At 42.8% G+C, this 16,883-nt stretch overlaps 1 protein-coding gene across 1 annotated transcript in view; it reads left to right on the forward strand.

The window, feature by feature from the left end:
- The window catches only part of CAB39 (calcium binding protein 39), a 33,645-nt gene that overhangs the window by 7,220 nt on the left and 9,542 nt on the right, over positions 1–16,883 (forward strand). Inside the window, exons 2-3 of the mRNA XM_054073994.1 lie at positions 8,423–8,579; positions 15,304–15,468. Of these exons, the coding sequence (XP_053929969.1) occupies positions 8,466–8,579; positions 15,304–15,468 (279 nt within the window). The 5' untranslated portion in view covers positions 8,423–8,465. The remainder of the gene's footprint in view (positions 1–8,422; positions 8,580–15,303; positions 15,469–16,883) is intronic.

Here is a 16,883-nt window from a genome sequence, read left to right on the forward strand (position 1 = left end):
TTTCTCTTGGTAGCGTTGCGTGGTGATTACATTAGAGGAAAGCTGGGAGCTCTTATTTTTGTATTGTGAAACAGTATGATTCCTTTTTCCAGTCCGACTCTTCTCAGCAGATCAGATGAGGGAACTCTGCCCTGAGTAGCTGCAGTTTTTCCACTATGCAGTTTGGCGTAATATGAGTTGCTGCTTGTTAGAAGCCACGTGTCTTAGTCTCTGTCTCTGGACTGGTGGCTCTCAAACATTTTGAGTTTGTGCATCTCTAGGTGGGTTGCAGGAGAGATGCTGACTCCTGTATAGAAAACATCAACAGTGCTGGCTTTAGTTATGTGAACCCTCTGGACTGTTCTGCCTTGGAGAATCACGCCTCTGACAGCTACTGCTGGCTGCTTTGAAAGAAAATAATTTAGGAAGTGTCCCTGTTGGAAAGGTGTCCTTCTGCTGTGGTATTGTCCCTGCTTTTTCTAATGCAAAAATGCTTTTTGAAACTTGTGGGCAACATGTCTTAGTTCTGGGAAGCTGGAACTGTAAGGGACTTTGCTCTGAGCTTTGACTGTTTTCAATATTAAACATTTTAGGAGAGCCTTCTCCCCACCCATCCCAAGGCTGTTATTTTCTTGTGTTCGTTACTCTGGTGGAAGCAGAGGAGTTTGCTTGCCATGATGGTCTCTACCTGCAAAGATAGCTCATGTGTGCCCTGAAAGGAAAGCCAGGTGAAGTGCACTGTGTACCCGTGTCTGATGGATCTCCACAGGCACCTGGAACACTGTTTCTGTTCTCTTTCCATTTAACGTATAATGTATTTAATGTAACTTTCAGGAACTGGAACTCTTAGGCAGTGTCAGGAGGGAAAAGGACTCTCATGTGGTTTTTTTTCAGGAATATATGACTTTTCAGAGTGTTTTTGCTGACATAACCTGCTGTATATTAGATCTTTGGACTGGCATCTTGTGAGTCATAGGAAGGAATGTTAGGTTACACATTTTGTGGGGCAATTGAGATCATTCTCCCTCCTTCATGAAAGGAATCATCTGATATCTGGGGCTAAAGAACCAAGCGGGGCTGGGAACAGCTGGAGACTTGATTGCTTTGAAAGTTTCAGAAAGTGAGAAGCTATCTCATAGTATAGATTTCATTTTTACACAGAAATGTATTTTCTGATTTTCCTTTTTTCTGAGCTCATTACATTGATCGTATTTGTTTGTTTAATTGTCATCTGTGTGACAGCAGAGAATTTATTTCTTCATTAATTTCATTTTTCCCTGAATTAAGTTAGCGTTCTGAGATAGGGGATTTTTATCTTCCAGTTTCATCTTTAAATGGGTCCCACCACAAATAATTCTGTGATGCAGAGTTGTGAAACTGTTTTTCAATCAAACTAAAGCTTTTGTGTGCTGCAAACTGGGTGGAATAAATGGATAGTGAATTTTGAGGAAGGCACTAGTGTTCAGTAGTGAGTGGGCCATGCCACGTAGGAGATGAACACGCCTGTCTCGCAAGAAAATGTGTATGTCCACATGATATTCCTCCCAAAATATCACAACAGATCCGTGATTGCTTTAGCCATTTAGAATGTCAAAAGTTTTACTTCTTGTATGTGACAGTTGATGCAAGTCCTTTTGTCGGAGTTTTGGAGTTATCTTGAAAGAAATGCTGGAAAGATACGCAGAGTTGTTTAGAAGACAGCATAAAAGCCTTTGCACTGGGGCAGATTCCTGAGTTTTGCCAGCTGGTAGTGCCAGTAATTATTATTTACAGCCTTTGCTGCTCTGTCAATGAAAGCTGCTGCAGGTAAAGCAGGGTTATCCACAATGCTTTGTGCTGAAGCCCTGAGGCAGACTGAGGTGTGGCTTCTGTGCTTTGTGTGTCTCATTTCCTCCAAGATAGGATGGGTTTGCATGTGAGATTGCATTAATAAATTACGCTACTTAGATGTGTATTTTGGTGACAGTGTTTTAATTTGTTTAGCTTATGAAAAAGAGGACTGGAAATTTATCTTGGTACATTGCTGAGGCTCTAGAAAATGGTTTAATTTTGCAGTAAACCACATCCAGAACCAGAGTACGGAAAGATGGAGTAGACAACAGCACGTGGAACATGTGAAAAAATGTTTTAATGGCAAACGTGAGTGTGCAATTTAAGTAATACACTGAAGGAAGTGCTCGATGCTGCCTCCAGGCAACTACACTTCTGCAACTGGAAGTGGCAAGGCCTTGAAGGAAGGTGAGCTATAGCCAGGAGTTTACAGTGATGAGCTGGCAGTGGTGTTCTGGATGCTTCAGCGTGGCACCTGGCTCTGCCTGGCCATGCTGGGTGCTGCTCGTGCCCCGGAGCAGCGCAAGGTTCTTCTTGCTGATGGCGCTTACAGAAGGTACCGGCCGCAGCTCAGGGGTGGCTAAATGCTAGGATAACTGGTAATATTCTGCCTTGTGGTACAAGAGGGATGAAGAACTAATATGACATCTGCTTTTGTCTGTGAAGTATTTGAATATTCTTTTCCCAAGGAGCATGGTAGCTTGCATAAAAAATAGTTCTTGGATCAAAGGAATGGCTGTCAGTCTTCCTTCTGGATGCCGGGTGTGTCAGAGAGTGAGGTAGTGCTTTTAAAAATGCATAATTTCTTGCTCTGTTTCTGCTTCTATAGTTCCAACCTGCCTTCACAGCAGTGAATTCTGTCTACGCTAACAGCCGGCTGTGACAGCGAGAGCTGATGAGAACTGATTGACGATACTGCTTTCAGTATTGGCATAATGATCTTTGTTAATCCAAGAGCAGGTTCTGAGGGGAAATCAGTTCTGTCAGGGCAAGCATATGCTCACTGGGTTAGATTTTTAGTATGCAAATGCCTCTCTTAAGCAGAATGCAGCATATTTTCTCAGTAATAGACTGATAAGTTGTCAATTAAAAATCTCTATACAGAGTAGACCCAGCGGTTCGTTGTGAATCGAGGTATTTTGCTTTTGTAGACTCTATTATATTTGTATAATTGTACTCGCTTAAGTCAGTGTCTCGTGTTGTGAATGCTGTTGAATGCAGTCAACACGTGGTAAGGATTTTGGGGTAGAGGCTGGCTGTATCCTCTGCCTGGAGAAGGAGGAGGTGTGCCCTTACTCCTGCCTGCCCCATTGCTCCTGGGCTGGCTCTGCCTCACCAGTCTGAGGGCCTGGCACTGCTTTGGTTTGAGCACCTTGCAGAAATCTCATTGGTGTTTTTCATACCTCGTTCCTTGGTTTGGGTTTGCCTTCTGCCATTTTGGTGAGCACGGTCGGCACAGCGCGCGTTCAGACTGACATCAGACCGCTCAAAATATCCTATGGAGGAGGGACCTGCTCCCTTCAGCCCTGTAGTCGATTCAGCTCCAGACTTCCCGTGGAGTGCCCTGAGCTGGTATCATGAGATGAGGGAGCTGGTTCAGCTACCTGCTGGGCAAGGGGACGCTGTTTCTGCATTCCTCATGCGTTTTGTTGCTTACCTGCCTTTTGCTGTAGGTTTTCTGATGCCTTACTGGGGTGAATCCGCTCACGGAGGTGTCAGCTGGCCCTGGCGTAAATGCAGGGGAAGAAGTGTGGCACGGGGAGCAGTAGGGGAATGGGGCCTCCCTATCCACAGCAGACAGTGGGTGGGTTGGCTCAGTGCTCTTTGGGGAACCTGACCATTATTTGGCCTTATTAAAATTCTGTTGACTTTTTTTGATCCTCAGCAGTTTTTTATGTGCACAGTAACTCGGTGTTACAGGTGCTTTTTCACTAGGCCTGGATTTTCTTTTAAGTCTTAGCCAGAAAGTGCCTGAAAGGCTTTTTCTTCCCTCCTCCCTGGTTAGGAGCTTACTGACAGCAGTCATGAACAGGGTGAGCAAGGTTTCTCTGAGGCCTTGCTGTAACGCAGTCAAACTGTGAGGCCTGTAAAAGCAATTGCTTTTTGTGCCTGGTTGTTTCACAGAATTGGGAATGTAGGGGGGTTTGTACATTGTTTAAGTAGAATTTTGTGTGGGGAAAGGTGAACATTTGCTCTCCTGACCCAGAACACTATGAATACTTGAACTCATTTGATGCTTTATTTACAGATTATACTTTTAAGCAGAGAAAAAAAGTTACTTTTTTATGTTACAGTCATTCATGGTATGTGGTGAGCAGAAAGTCTGAATTTGCCTTTGTCTTTGCTTGTACAACCGGTATTCCTTGAGCTTCCGTATAGCTTTCAAAGCCTGCATCAGTGAGCCTTTGGTGCCGTAATTCCTTTGCCTGTGAGCAAGTCTTTGCACAAGCCACTGCCGTCATGGGTGTTACTTGTACCAGAATTCTCTTGAAAATAGGCATGCGGGCTTTCTTTGAAGAAACACACCACCACAAAAAACCCTCTTCTGCTGTGTAGTGGTGGGGGTTTATGCTCTAGCACATTTCTCCTGCTGTATAGGGAGTGCGTTTTCGCACCCTTCAAATAAGTTAACAATGGCAAGGGAGAGCATACTCCAGGCTAGGTAACCTATTCTGCAGAGAATCAAATCTGCCAAGAGAGGCATTTGTCTGCCACTCTTCCTGTGTTTGCTTTTGCAGCAAGTTTTTGGAAGAGGGCTTTCTCACAGAGACACTCTTCAGTGTGACCTGCTTAGTCAAAAAACCTTGCATATGAAACACATCAATTTTAAATTGGACATGAATTTATTGTATGGTCAATGCAGTGAATAGAAACAATAAAGCCGCATCCATAAAGGGAACCGTGCCAGGCTGCGCACTGCACTGAAAGCTGGCAGTGGCACACTGTGTGAAACGGAGGCTGCTAACGCTTGTTATCCCAAAAGCTCAAACGTCCCAGAGCTCCTGAGTGTGTGTCTGGTGTGCTTGAATCTCTGGGTGCTTGGCTGCGTGCCGTGTTGTTGTTTGACAGTCTGGCTGGATTTATAATGGCGTTGAAGAGTTCTAAATGGGGCCATGACACCAGTGCTTTGAACACCTGAAGTTTTGTTAGGCTGGGCATGCCTGAGTTCTTCTAAGACAAAATGTGTGCGTAAGCCTGCCCAAATTTTGTATGATGTTCTTTGTGGTTGCTTGTAACAGGCAGATAGCAGCAGGGAGGCTGCTAGGAAGGCAAGGTAGAGCCAAGCAGCCCAGCAGCACACAGTGCTGTGTGTGTACTCATGCAGTTTAACTCCTTGAGAGTCCATTGATCCCATTCTGAGGCCACAGTCAAAATTGTATCATGAATTGGCCAGGCAGCCAGGTGCTGGTAGTGTGAAGCAGTTGTCATTTGACATGGTGTAAGGGCCATTCTTATTTACAGAAAATGGCATTTGCTGTTGTTTCCTTTTTCTCTAGTTCTGCAGATGTGGGTGGTTGCCGTTCTTTCCGCTCTTACACAGATGTTGTCATTGTCTATTGTGCTGCTTGGGGTGGTTGTGTGCAGGGCTGAAAAGGGAACAGCCTGTCTGTGTTCTCTCTGCTGCATGAAGTACAGCTCTGAGAGACAAAGGGCTACTCCTGCTTTTTTTTGGCAGGATGTGGCACAGGTTCTTCAGTAACGGAGCTTTGCTTCAGAGTTGGTAGGATCTTGAGGCCTCAGCTGATGTTCCTGGCAGTGCCACTGCAGTTCTGCCAGTAAGAAAACTGAAATAGCAGAAACAATACATTTATTCCATTTTATATAATAAATGAAATACGTTGAAGCAAAATGTCAGTTTCAGTAATCAGGAGTGATTTCCTTCTCGCTGGCGCTGACAGTCTTTCCAGATTTTTCTAAATCGTTTATGAGAAATTCCTACAGGAACTTATGGGAACTTGGAAAAAATGTTCAGTGTAAATAAATGCTAGTGAATTGCTATTAATTGATTATTTATGGCTATGCTAATGTATACGATAAAGCTTGTTTAGGACTTGTCTGCTTTATGCAGAAAGGTTTGTGACTAAGTCAAAGTGGGAGCCTGTTTTAAATGTAAAGAAGACATTAAGCATTATCTGGGGGGAGATCAAGTTGTGCAAACCTAGGCGTTGGGCACACAGTGAGGACAGTTGTTTGCCATCATTCTGTTTCTATATGTTGTATGTGTTATCCGTGGTGTCTTTGTTTAGAAGTAACATAGTTATGATCCAGAGAATAAGTGTACAGAGGCTTTGCTTGGGTTTGGTTTCTTTTCTTTGTGTATTCCTACAGGAGCAGATTTTCTGATTCCAGGTAGTAAGTATTTTTATTCTCTCAAAGTACTAGTTTGTTTCCTTCTGCGGTTTTTCTGTTTTAACGCATAATTCAAGGAATTGTGACTAGCAGCTTTGTGAGCCAGTGCTGCTCTGATCCAAGGGCACAACCATCTTCCAGAGTGAAAATAGAATCATTAGGTTGGAAAAGACCCTAGAGATCATCAACTCCAACATGCGGAGTAGTTGTTAAATACTGGTATTATCAGTGATGATATGCAAGCGTGAAAGAATCCAGCTGTGTTTTCAGGGCTCACCTGGATTTGGCAGGAGTAGGAATGCAAGGGGGAGATATAACATTGCAGATGTTGCTCTGACGCCTCAGCTGTGCCATCTGTGCTGTGGAGAAATCCTACTTGCTTTCACACCCATCTCTTTCTAGAAAAAAAATTCCTGTGTGAGAATATTGAGCTTTGTTAAAAATACCATTATATTTTCATTAAATAATGAGTAGTCCTGCTCTCCCTAAAGGCAGGTTTTTGCTCCACCACATGGGACAAAGTTGAGGCATGGAATTCAGTTGTGCAAGGGATGACCTGTGGGCACTTTCACTGTGTAGGGTACTGGTGTTGGGTTTGTGGTTTCAGTGTTGCAGCCCCTTCTTTGTGCAGGTGATGGACAAGTGATTGCTATAATGAGGCAATTATGGTACTACAAAATAAAAGCAACAGAAAGGCCTTGTGGTCTATTAAAGAGCAGAAGTGGCTGGTGGAAGGTGTAGTTTCAACCTGATCTGATTAAAAACTACCTCCCTTCTGTTCTTTACCAGGTGTGGAAGGTCATTTGCAGGCATGGAATGGTGAAGGTGTGAGCTCTGGAGCTGGGTACCCAAAATACCTATGGATGGAATCTTTTCTGGCTAGGGGTCAGAGTGCTTCTGTTCCACCTTTCGATTGGTGCCCTTGGGCCAGCCCAGCTTGGTTGTGTTAAAAATCAAAATAGTTCAAAACCAGCACCAAATTGGTCATTTTAATCCTCAATCAAAACATGATTGATTAAGGCCAGGGTTAGCATTCTGGAATTCATGGTGAATGATACTGTATTTTAATCAAGGATCAAAGTACATCATATTAGACAAGAAACTTGAACGTGTACTGGTTGGAGTTGACTTGTTAAGAAATTTACAGCCATTGTATGGAGGTAGAAATTCCTGGCTCTCAGGGTAACATCCCTTCTTTGTAAGGACAGTGCAATCTCTGCTCTGTCAGCTTCAGCTGCCTTTTGTGTCAGCAGAAGTAGTGCCGTCAGCATCTTTAATGCAGGATTTCCTGTTCTTTTCTGTCTAGATTAGAGGTCTAGAAGTATGCTCTGTGGAAATAACTTGTAAGAAGAGTTTATTGAATGGGGGTGTACATGTTTAGTAACAAAAGCTTTTGTACACTGATTTATACTGGTAATACTTTTGTTGTTTGTGTATACCTTTGTGTATGTGTGTAAAAGGAAATATATGTAGATATACGAAGGAGTGTATGTATGTGGATTCAAAAGCCAAATATTTTTAGAGAAGCAAGATCACTTCTGTAAGTGAAATGCTATCTTTTTGAAAAGATACATATCAGGTATTTGATTTTCAGGTTTTCAAATGCCTTAATTATGCTTCTGGTGCTGGCGACAAATTTTGTTTCCCATAAAGTGACTGGCAGTGAGCCTGTATTTTAGTGTGTAGTCACAATAATATGCATGTGAAAAAGCCAGGACACACCAAGTGTTTTGACCTGGGAACAGGCACTGTCTGTAGCCTTGTCCACCTCATGTGCATCACTCCTGCGTTGAGGCGCCAGCTTTGTGATCTGCTTTGCATTTGTTGTGGAATGAATGTGGGTCAGAGTTGGTGGGCAGCCATTGCAGAGCCACTGGGACATGGTGACTTGTGAGTCAGAGACCTGATAGAAAAAGGTGTTTTGCTTGACAGTATTAGTTGAAATAATTTATGTTTGTTAGTCTTGCCCTACATGTGGTGTTTGTACGGTATGTGGCTTTGGTTGTAATTAATGTGCTCTTTATTTTGTCCCTGTAGCATAAGGTAATGACCCTAACATGAGTTCTTAGATTCTGGATCTTGTGTTTTAAAAGAATTGGGAATGCAGACATTTTAGATTGTAATGGCAAGCTCTGGTTCAGCTGTCCAGGATGGTTATTCCACATATCAATACTTTTGCTACTGTGTCTTGATCTTCACGTGTGTTGTTACACTGACCTCATGTTTCTATTTCTGAAATAATTTTTTTTTCCTCCTTTTCCAGGTGAAGCAGGAGCTGTAGAAGGAAGACCCTGTGGCCCGCAATCATGCCATTCCCTTTTGGCAAGTCCCACAAGTCTCCTGCAGACATAGTGAAGAACCTGAAGGAAAGTATGGCAGTTCTAGAAAAGCAAGACATCTCTGACAAAAAGGCAGAAAAGGTACAGTCGGGGCTTTCCAATTGCTGAACAGTTACTGAAAGTTGGAGAAAAGGGAATTTAGAGCTGTTGAAACTGAATCAGTAATTGTTTTGGGTACTCTGACAAAGGGTGAGTTATGTACCTTTTAAACATGTTTCGTGTTAGCTGGCTTTGCATTTTTATGCTACTGGCAGCTGATATGATACTTAATTTGGCTTGGAACTGTAGGACGTTGCATTCTTAATAAGCAGCTCACAAACATATGGTGTCTTTGGTGCCTGTGTCCACCCTGGTGGCTTTACTGCTGTGCAGTATTCTGTCTGTGCTTGTCCATCCACGTGTTCCCAGGGCAGAGTGTCTCCGTTACCAAAACTGAGGAACTTAGTGTGTCCATGGGTGTCAGCAGAGCATGACTTTTGCCTTTCCTTGCCTTTTTTCCTGTCCACCAGAAAATGTGGTGACAAGTTCCTGGGCTGGTGCAGTTTCCTTTTGATAGGATGACTTTCTCCTCTGTAATCTATAACTGTTGACATTTGTTTACTTCTCAGCTGAGGGGTCTTGATAGCAGTACTGCAGGTTCAGCCTATGCAGCTGTTGAGCAACTTGTGGGACTGGGGGGCTTTGCTGTTCCGATGAAGTTTTTCCTAATGAGCTCAGCACAAGCACATAGATTTCAGTAGTTCCAAAAAAACCTCAAAAGCAAACCAGGAAAACCTGAGCAAACAAAACATCTCCCTCTGCAGTCTACCAGCTTTTGAAGCAGGCTGTGATACCTAGCTTGGATCCTCTCCCAGCATTATTTGACTCTTCTTGGCATCCTTACAGAGTCATGTGTAGGGGGTTGATCACAATCTTTTTCAATTTACCAGTATTTTTATGCCGCGTGGCCAAGTTGTCTACATCCAGTTTCACCTGGATTTGGCACTACTAGTTTAAATGGAGGAGAATCTGGATCTTAACTGAGTTGCCATCTTTATCCTGATATTCTTTAAAGTCAGCCTCTCCTGCCCCAGTGCCAGCGCCGGTAAGTGCTGCAGTGTGCCATAGGGTTTGTCCCTGATGCTTTCTCAGAGAAAACTGTAACAGCCTGTTCTGCAGGCCTGTGTGGAGGCTGGGACTATTTTCATTTGCTGCTGCTTTTCTTCTTTCTCTAATAAAGACATCTGTCAGGAGAGGAGGGTTAGGTACGTGCTGAAGAGTCTGATGAGACATCGCACTGCCTCCTTCATCTCAGTGTCATTATTAATTCCTGGAGATGTGGCTTGATCTTAAAATCTGTGCTCCTTTGTGTCATATTTCTTTTTGCTTAGCCCTCTAATGGGGAACAGACCAGCTTTATTCCATTGTGCACAGCTGTGCCCTGTATCACAGGCCTGGGTTCGATGCCGTGGCTGTGAATTATTATGTACCAGTTGCTTCTTGCTGGCTGTTAATCCCACACCTCCATCTTCTTTAAAGAGCTCGTTTATGTGAGGCTGCTGCTTTGACAAGAAATAATATGCTGGGCCCGTGAAATTGTTTCTCCTGTGTCATACAGGAAAGCAACACATTCTGTGTGAAGGAGGAAAGAAGGCAACTGATGTTCATGAGGTTAAATGTGAGAAGTGTTAAATACTGGTGTTCACAGGGCTGAGCTGGGTAGGGTGGTGCTGGCTTCTCAACCTCCTCACTCACAAAGGTCATTAGCAGGTGAATCTGGACATTCACAACACCAGTGTCCACAGCTCTGTGCAGGGATTCTTCAGGAAATAGTGGTTTCATTGGCAAGCCAAGGATTCACAGAGGTGACTGGTTGTGGCAGTTTATCTTGGATTCTTGTTGTTTGCTGGTTTGATAGAGAAAGTTCTTCATCATCTTCAATATCTTATGGACCCTCTTTGAGGGTGCAGCTCTGGTTAAATACCCTGAATTGGTGCCCTCTTCCCATACAATGTACAGAAATTACTTTGAGGCTAAAGCACAGCAAGAGTCTGAGCAGCAGCCGTTGTTAAAAAAAAAAAATAAAAAAAAAATAAAAGAAGAAAAATTTCTGCATGCCTGTGTCTCAATACTTAGGCATCTTTTTATCTTTCACTGCCCCTTTTATTATTATGATACTTTCTGCAATGGAACTTCCCAGGCTCCTTTGGAGAAGAATTGTGTGCTGACGAAAGCAGGGAGTTCTGTGGCTGTTAGATATGCTCACGTAAAGCACAAAAAATATTACTCTTTAGGAGAAAAGGAGAAGAATGCAAGAGTCTTTTGTTATAACTCCGTTTTATTAGTGATTAGACTTATAATAAAATATAAGTAAGGTGTCTCTCTCTCTGTCTGTGTCAGTATTTTCTGCATCATGGTTGCTGTGTTGCCCAGGACTGTGCTTCTGTAACCTCTCATGTAACAACCATGAAAGTTCAAGGCAAAGCAGCATGTTGCATGTTCAATATTGGTTACTTTTGGGCACAGGGAATACTTACTCATTCTACACTGCTTTGTTTCTTAAAGGGAAGTGCACACAGTTGCACCTTTTCTCTACCCTTGAACACGTGGAATTTGAAACATGTGTGTAGATTACACTAGAAAAAAAAAATTCAGCACACGTTGAAATGACCTGAAGGCTTCCAAATTTAATCATGGTTTTAAGTGTTTCTTCCACAAAATTTAATGAATTGTAAATACCCTTTGTTTTGTACCTGCTGCCTGGCCGGGGTTCCAGATACAGAGCAGTCCTGGTCTCCTGCAGCACTGCAGTGGACTTGGTTCTGATGCGTAGTTCACTTAGTTCCCGCCATCCAGTAGCAGCACAATGCTGTTATGAGAATATTTAGCTTGCTCCTGTGAGGAAGGTGCTCTTTGCCAGTTTCCTATCACACTTGGAAACACAGTTTTGAAAGAAAATTAGACAAATAAATTTCCCATGAAATTAAAAATGTAATTGATATCTTTGAACAAAATACCTCAGTTCTATTCAGTGTTTAGACTGAAATGGAAAACTTGTAAAGCTTTATGAGAGGAAGGAAAAGCAAAGTAAAGGAAGGGAATTTTAAAGCTTGGGCAGTTTGTGTTCTCTACGTTCTTTATAATCAAAATGGAAGAGATTCTTCAAAGTAGAAGATGTAAAACAGCAGTTGTGGTCACAGTGCTGCTTGTTCAATTGTGAAATGTTCTGCCCTGTAACACTGAGAAACTTGTGTTAAAATTAAAAAACTGAAATTCAAGATATGAATTCTAGCTGCCTGTTAACGTGCCTTTCTTTGAGTTCTGTGAATACTGGAGAAACATTAACCAGGTAATTCTCTGGTCATTTTGCAGTGTTCCTTGAGTTCATGGGACCTGCTTAGCACTGAGGTTGGAGGTGGCTGTGCAGGCCAGATAGTGCCTGTGCTGACAGGCTGCCTTGTGTACTGCAGCCCTGGATGCTTGGCTGCAGCCTTTGACTTGGGGCGGAGGTGGTAGCTCACTGTCTGTTAGGGTTTGGGAAGGGAAACTTGAAATGGCAACTGCTTTACAACTGCAGATGCTTTTGTCATGCCAGTACTTTTCCATTACTTGTGTCTTTTCAGAAAGGGGGGCTAAAGGGAACGTGAAGAAAAACTCCTTTCCTATAAACAGGACCTACCCTAGATCTAGCCCATTAATTAGCCTCTTATTTGCATTTCTTCCTCCTATTTGGCTGACATCAGCATGTGGTTTTATATTCCCAGTTCACTTGGTTTGTTTTGTGACACACGTTTACTGTCGTGAAGGTAAATATTTATTCATGTAATAAACTTGTTCTTCCCTACCTTCCGACCTTGGGTTAACCTACTCAGCACAGCTCTGGTTTTGGCTGTCGGCGAATTGTTTCAGCCGTGGTGACCTGTGCAGGTTGGCAGTTACAGGCGCGGTCGGCCTCTTTGTTAAGGTGCTGGCTCTGTGCAGTGGGCAGCATGTTGTGTGGGTGGGATCACACAGTGTACTGGTCTGATCCAGAGAGCCGAACCTATTATGATGTCGTGTTGCCGTAGATGTAGAGCAGGTTCCATCTGTCAGTTCACACTGTCATTTACACAACAGTAAAATGTTAAATGTGTTATGCGCATGTGTACGGTGAATTTGTGGTTGAAAGAGGCTGAAGGGTGGGTGATGTGCCTGGCCTGCTTCATAGCATTGGTCCTCAGAGGGTGAAGTGAGGGTTTCTTCAGGAGAGAATGAGGGGGAAGGCACACTTCTCTTCTAATCCAGCTTACTCTTTAGTGGTGCCTTAATGCTGGAAGTCTGCTGCAAAGCAATGTAATCATTTTTGGCCTTTAAAATAAACTAGTAGCACTGATAGTGACCTCTCCATGCCCATCCGTGGTGGTGTTCAAGGCCAGGTTGGATGGGGCTTTCGGCAGCTGGATCCAGTGGGAGGTGTCCCTGTCCATGGCAAGGCGTGAAACTGGATGGGCTTTAAGGTCCCTTCTAACCCAAACCATTCCTTGATTCTGTGTAGCTAATGTCTTTACAGAATTGTATGTTTCTGTAAGCAACCTGGAATCTGGTCAGTTCAAATAGAACTTTGACAATGGCGTTTGTTACTTACTCTACACTAGGAGGAAACGTTCTCTAAGCTCAGGCTCAAACCTGAGCTTTATCTTTTGCTGGCTGTTTGTATTACTAGTGCCATTTCTGCCACTGCATTGTCCATGTGGGCAGGACACTCAGCCACAGGCCCAGAGCTGCTGAGCTCCTCCAGAATGCTTCCAGGTTCACCAGGTGCTGTTTGGCTTGTTCAGCTGTTTCTCTAAGGAAAGGCCAGCATTGCTTCATACAACTCAGCTATTCCAGCTGTACAGGTCTGGCTGAAGTATTTGGAATTCGTGCTGCTTAGCAGTGATGGAAACAGTGCTTTTTGGAAATACCAGTGTGATACCTAAGGGACTGGAATAAACTGTGGTGTTCCCAGCTGTACTGCATCTTTCTTGGGATGGTAGTGAGGGAGAGGATTCAAGTATGGTGTTAGTTTTGGGAGAGATTTTCTGTGTTCTGGGGTTTTGGTGTAAGCAATTCTCCACCGGCATTCTTTTGCATTGCAGACATGCTCTCAGTTATCGCCACCGTCTCACTGAAAACAGGTAGCTGCTCAAACCTCAGCCTTTCTTCCTCTTTTGTCTTGCTTTCTAAATTAGTGCGCATGGGTGAGCTGTTATAGAATTGTTATTGCTGCTTCCTCTTTTCTTGGTAGCCTTGCATCAGAAGCATCTCTTATATCTCCATGTTTGGCAGGTGTTCCTGTTCTTTTTGTAGTAAAGAGAGCTGTTCTGAATGTTAAAGAAATAGCACAGTTGTGTGACGTAATGCTACTACGTCTGGTGAGCTGTTTTCTTCCTTTTGCGTCTTCAGGAGCTGTCATGGATCTAAGCAGTCTTATCGAGCACCTGCTTCTGTCCTACTGTCCTACTAACAGTGCCCAGAAAATCCTTTGGAATGTTGATTAAGGAGGAGACAACTGGGACTGGGAACTACAGTTAGCAAGAACAGGGAGACAGCGGGGACTGGAAAGTTGTGGAGGGGCTAAAAATTATATGGAGCCTCCTTAAAGGTCATGGAATCCTTACGTGCATACCTAGCAAAGCTGGAACGGCTTTGGCTTGGATAATGCATGGGTCACGCTGCTTCTGGTTGTAACACACAAAGGAGAAACCTCTTTATGTACCCTTTATCCGGAAAGTGATCTTTTTTTCACTTAATTAATTTTCCATATACTACCAATCACAAATACTTTACGTTAAGGTCTATGCATACCTTGATGGCAGGTTTGTCTAATTTCCGAGAATTAGTGTGCTTACAAACCATTTATACTTTTTAGGCATGTGAACAACCAATACAATATAATTAAACCAGCTATTTATGTCAATCATATTCAATGTTTTGCCCCCAAGATATGTACATATATGTATTGATGGGAGTAATTCTTTTTACTCTAAGGTGACTGTGTTTTAAGAGTCAGAAGTTGGTATTTAGAAGCGTTCTTGTTGATTTTTTTGAGTTTTGCTCATGAGCTAGCTCCACTTCCACTGCTAAATGTGGCTCCAGCCCATCACAGCAGCTTAGGGGTTCCTTTCACAAGGTTCCCTAAGAGAGGGGGCAGACCTGTCTCTGTTGTAAGAGGAACTTGAGATGGGAAGTACCTTAGACTTGGAATTGTCTCCTGTGTCACTTTGTTTTTCAGGCGCAGCTCCTCCTGGGTCTTTTTTCCCTTGTGTTCTTTTATGCTAGGATAACCTGAACATTAACAGCGGTTCTCTTTGACGTTTTGTGAGTTGTAAAGGGAAATTTTCCAGTAGGTGGAATGGGAACCCAGTATTTGACCAAACCTGCTGAGGGTCTATGCTTGGTCTCTGAGCAGTTCACTAGCAACAGGCATTGTCTCTGTGTCATGTTTCCCAGTCTGCTGCTGCCTACCTCTCTTACAGAACAGTGATTGTGTTGTCTTTTTTTCTGTCCCGTTGCTGTTCTTCAGGGGATTTTTGAATAGGAAGTTTAAGGCAGTAAAAAGGAAGAGGTTGTTAATTTCAGTAACTTCTCAAATAAATTGTATGTCTCTCCCCTCTGCCTTTTCCTAATTTTTTTGATAATGTGGGCCAGACTCACTTGCAGAAGGATGATCTATTGTTTATAGCAGGTTGTCATTTCCAGATTATTTTTTTTCCCTCACTGGGAGCTTGCAGATTATTAGAGTAACAGAGCATGCGGGTACAAAGACACTTGTGCTCTAACTGTATTGTTTTCCCATTTTCTTTAGGCCACTGAAGAGGTCTCAAAAAACCTCGTTGCCATGAAAGAAATATTGTATGGCACAAATGAAAAAGAACCACAGACAGAAGCTGTGGCACAGCTTGCTCAAGAGCTGTACAACAGCGGTCTTCTTAGCACCCTAGTAGCCGACCTGCAGCTAATTGATTTTGAGGTAAGAAACGAAGTTCGATATTTCTTATATTTTATATGTTAAAATGGACACATGGGAATTCCTGCCACTTTAATGGGCTAAGACGTCTTTTGATCTGAAAATTTTGGTTCTGGCTGGGACAAAACCGTTAGAAAGAGAAGTCACTGTTCCAAACTACCTAGAAAATTAAGCCGGTACAGGTTATGGAATTTGTGAATTTAGGCACATAAATGGCACAGAATTGAAGTAGGTAAACCTCTAATGCTGATGATACAGTTCTGTTAAAATTATGGAATAATTCTTTATTATGTGCACAGAAGGGTTAATCTCGTAGCAGTAACACCATAGGGAACACAAGCTGTCCTACTACAAGTTATATCTGTATTCACATCTCGTTAAATTAAATTACTTGAAGAGAATTATAGTAACATTTATGAAGAATATTAAATATTTAGGGTGAAGCTGTTAGTTTTAGTAACAGTCCAGCATGTTCTGTCTCTCTGCAGACACAAGTGATGCAGCCTTTTGTCTGCTTTCCTTATTTTTTTTCTTCTGTCCATTAAAAAACAACAAATGCATTTTTTATTAATTACTTCTAGTTAACAATCTTGTTTGCACTCAGATGTATCTACAAACATCTGTCTGGCAGTTGTCACTACATCACCTGAAATAATTTAGGTTCTCAGTGCCATAGTGAAAAATCACGGTATTCAGTTTTAAGAAACTGCAGTACAGTTGGGTATTCCACTTTTTCTGAGGTCTCGGAAGAAGCATGTGGTTGTCTTGGGAAGGAGCCAAACCTCACATATTTTACTCTACAGCCTTGGCTGTAATGTTGCTTAAAACCAGTATTGTTCATAAACAAGTTCACGATGCAAACACGACCTTTTAACGTCCTATTGTGGTATGACATTCCAAAAACAATGGCTTTCTTCCTTGTCCTTTCTTTACTCCCCTCCACCCCACTCATAACTCCCTCTGAGCTGTGTTCAGTTGTAACACAGGGGTATTTTTTTCCCCACCCATGCAGCTGTTTACACCAAACATAAAACGTTCAGGTTCTTAAATAAGCAAGGAGACTGGAAAAGCTGGGAGAGAATGCTGAAATGTGATAGCCTTTAATTGCCGAAGAAAGGAAATCATGAAACATCATCTGGATTCTGCAACCTCTAGATTCTTATCAGCTTGGTATTTACTCAGCCCAGCTATTAGTGAAGGAAACCTTCATTATCTCCTGTTAATGAAGAACGATAACAATTTGTGCAGGCTTGCTCTCATTAAGGAAAGCTATTCATTTGATTCTAAGGGGACTGGAAAAGATTGGGCGTAGTTTCCTGCCTGCAGACTTTCTGCAACTTTGTTACACGGCGATGTGGCAGTTCGCTGTGAGAGTACAAGGCATTCGTGCTGCTTTCTAGGCTGTCTGAAAGCTGTCC

The sequence above is a fragment of the Cuculus canorus genome, chromosome 9 (assembly GCF_017976375.1).
Source record: "Cuculus canorus isolate bCucCan1 chromosome 9, bCucCan1.pri, whole genome shotgun sequence".
NCBI classification, from domain to species: Eukaryota; Metazoa; Chordata; class Aves; order Cuculiformes; family Cuculidae; genus Cuculus; species Cuculus canorus.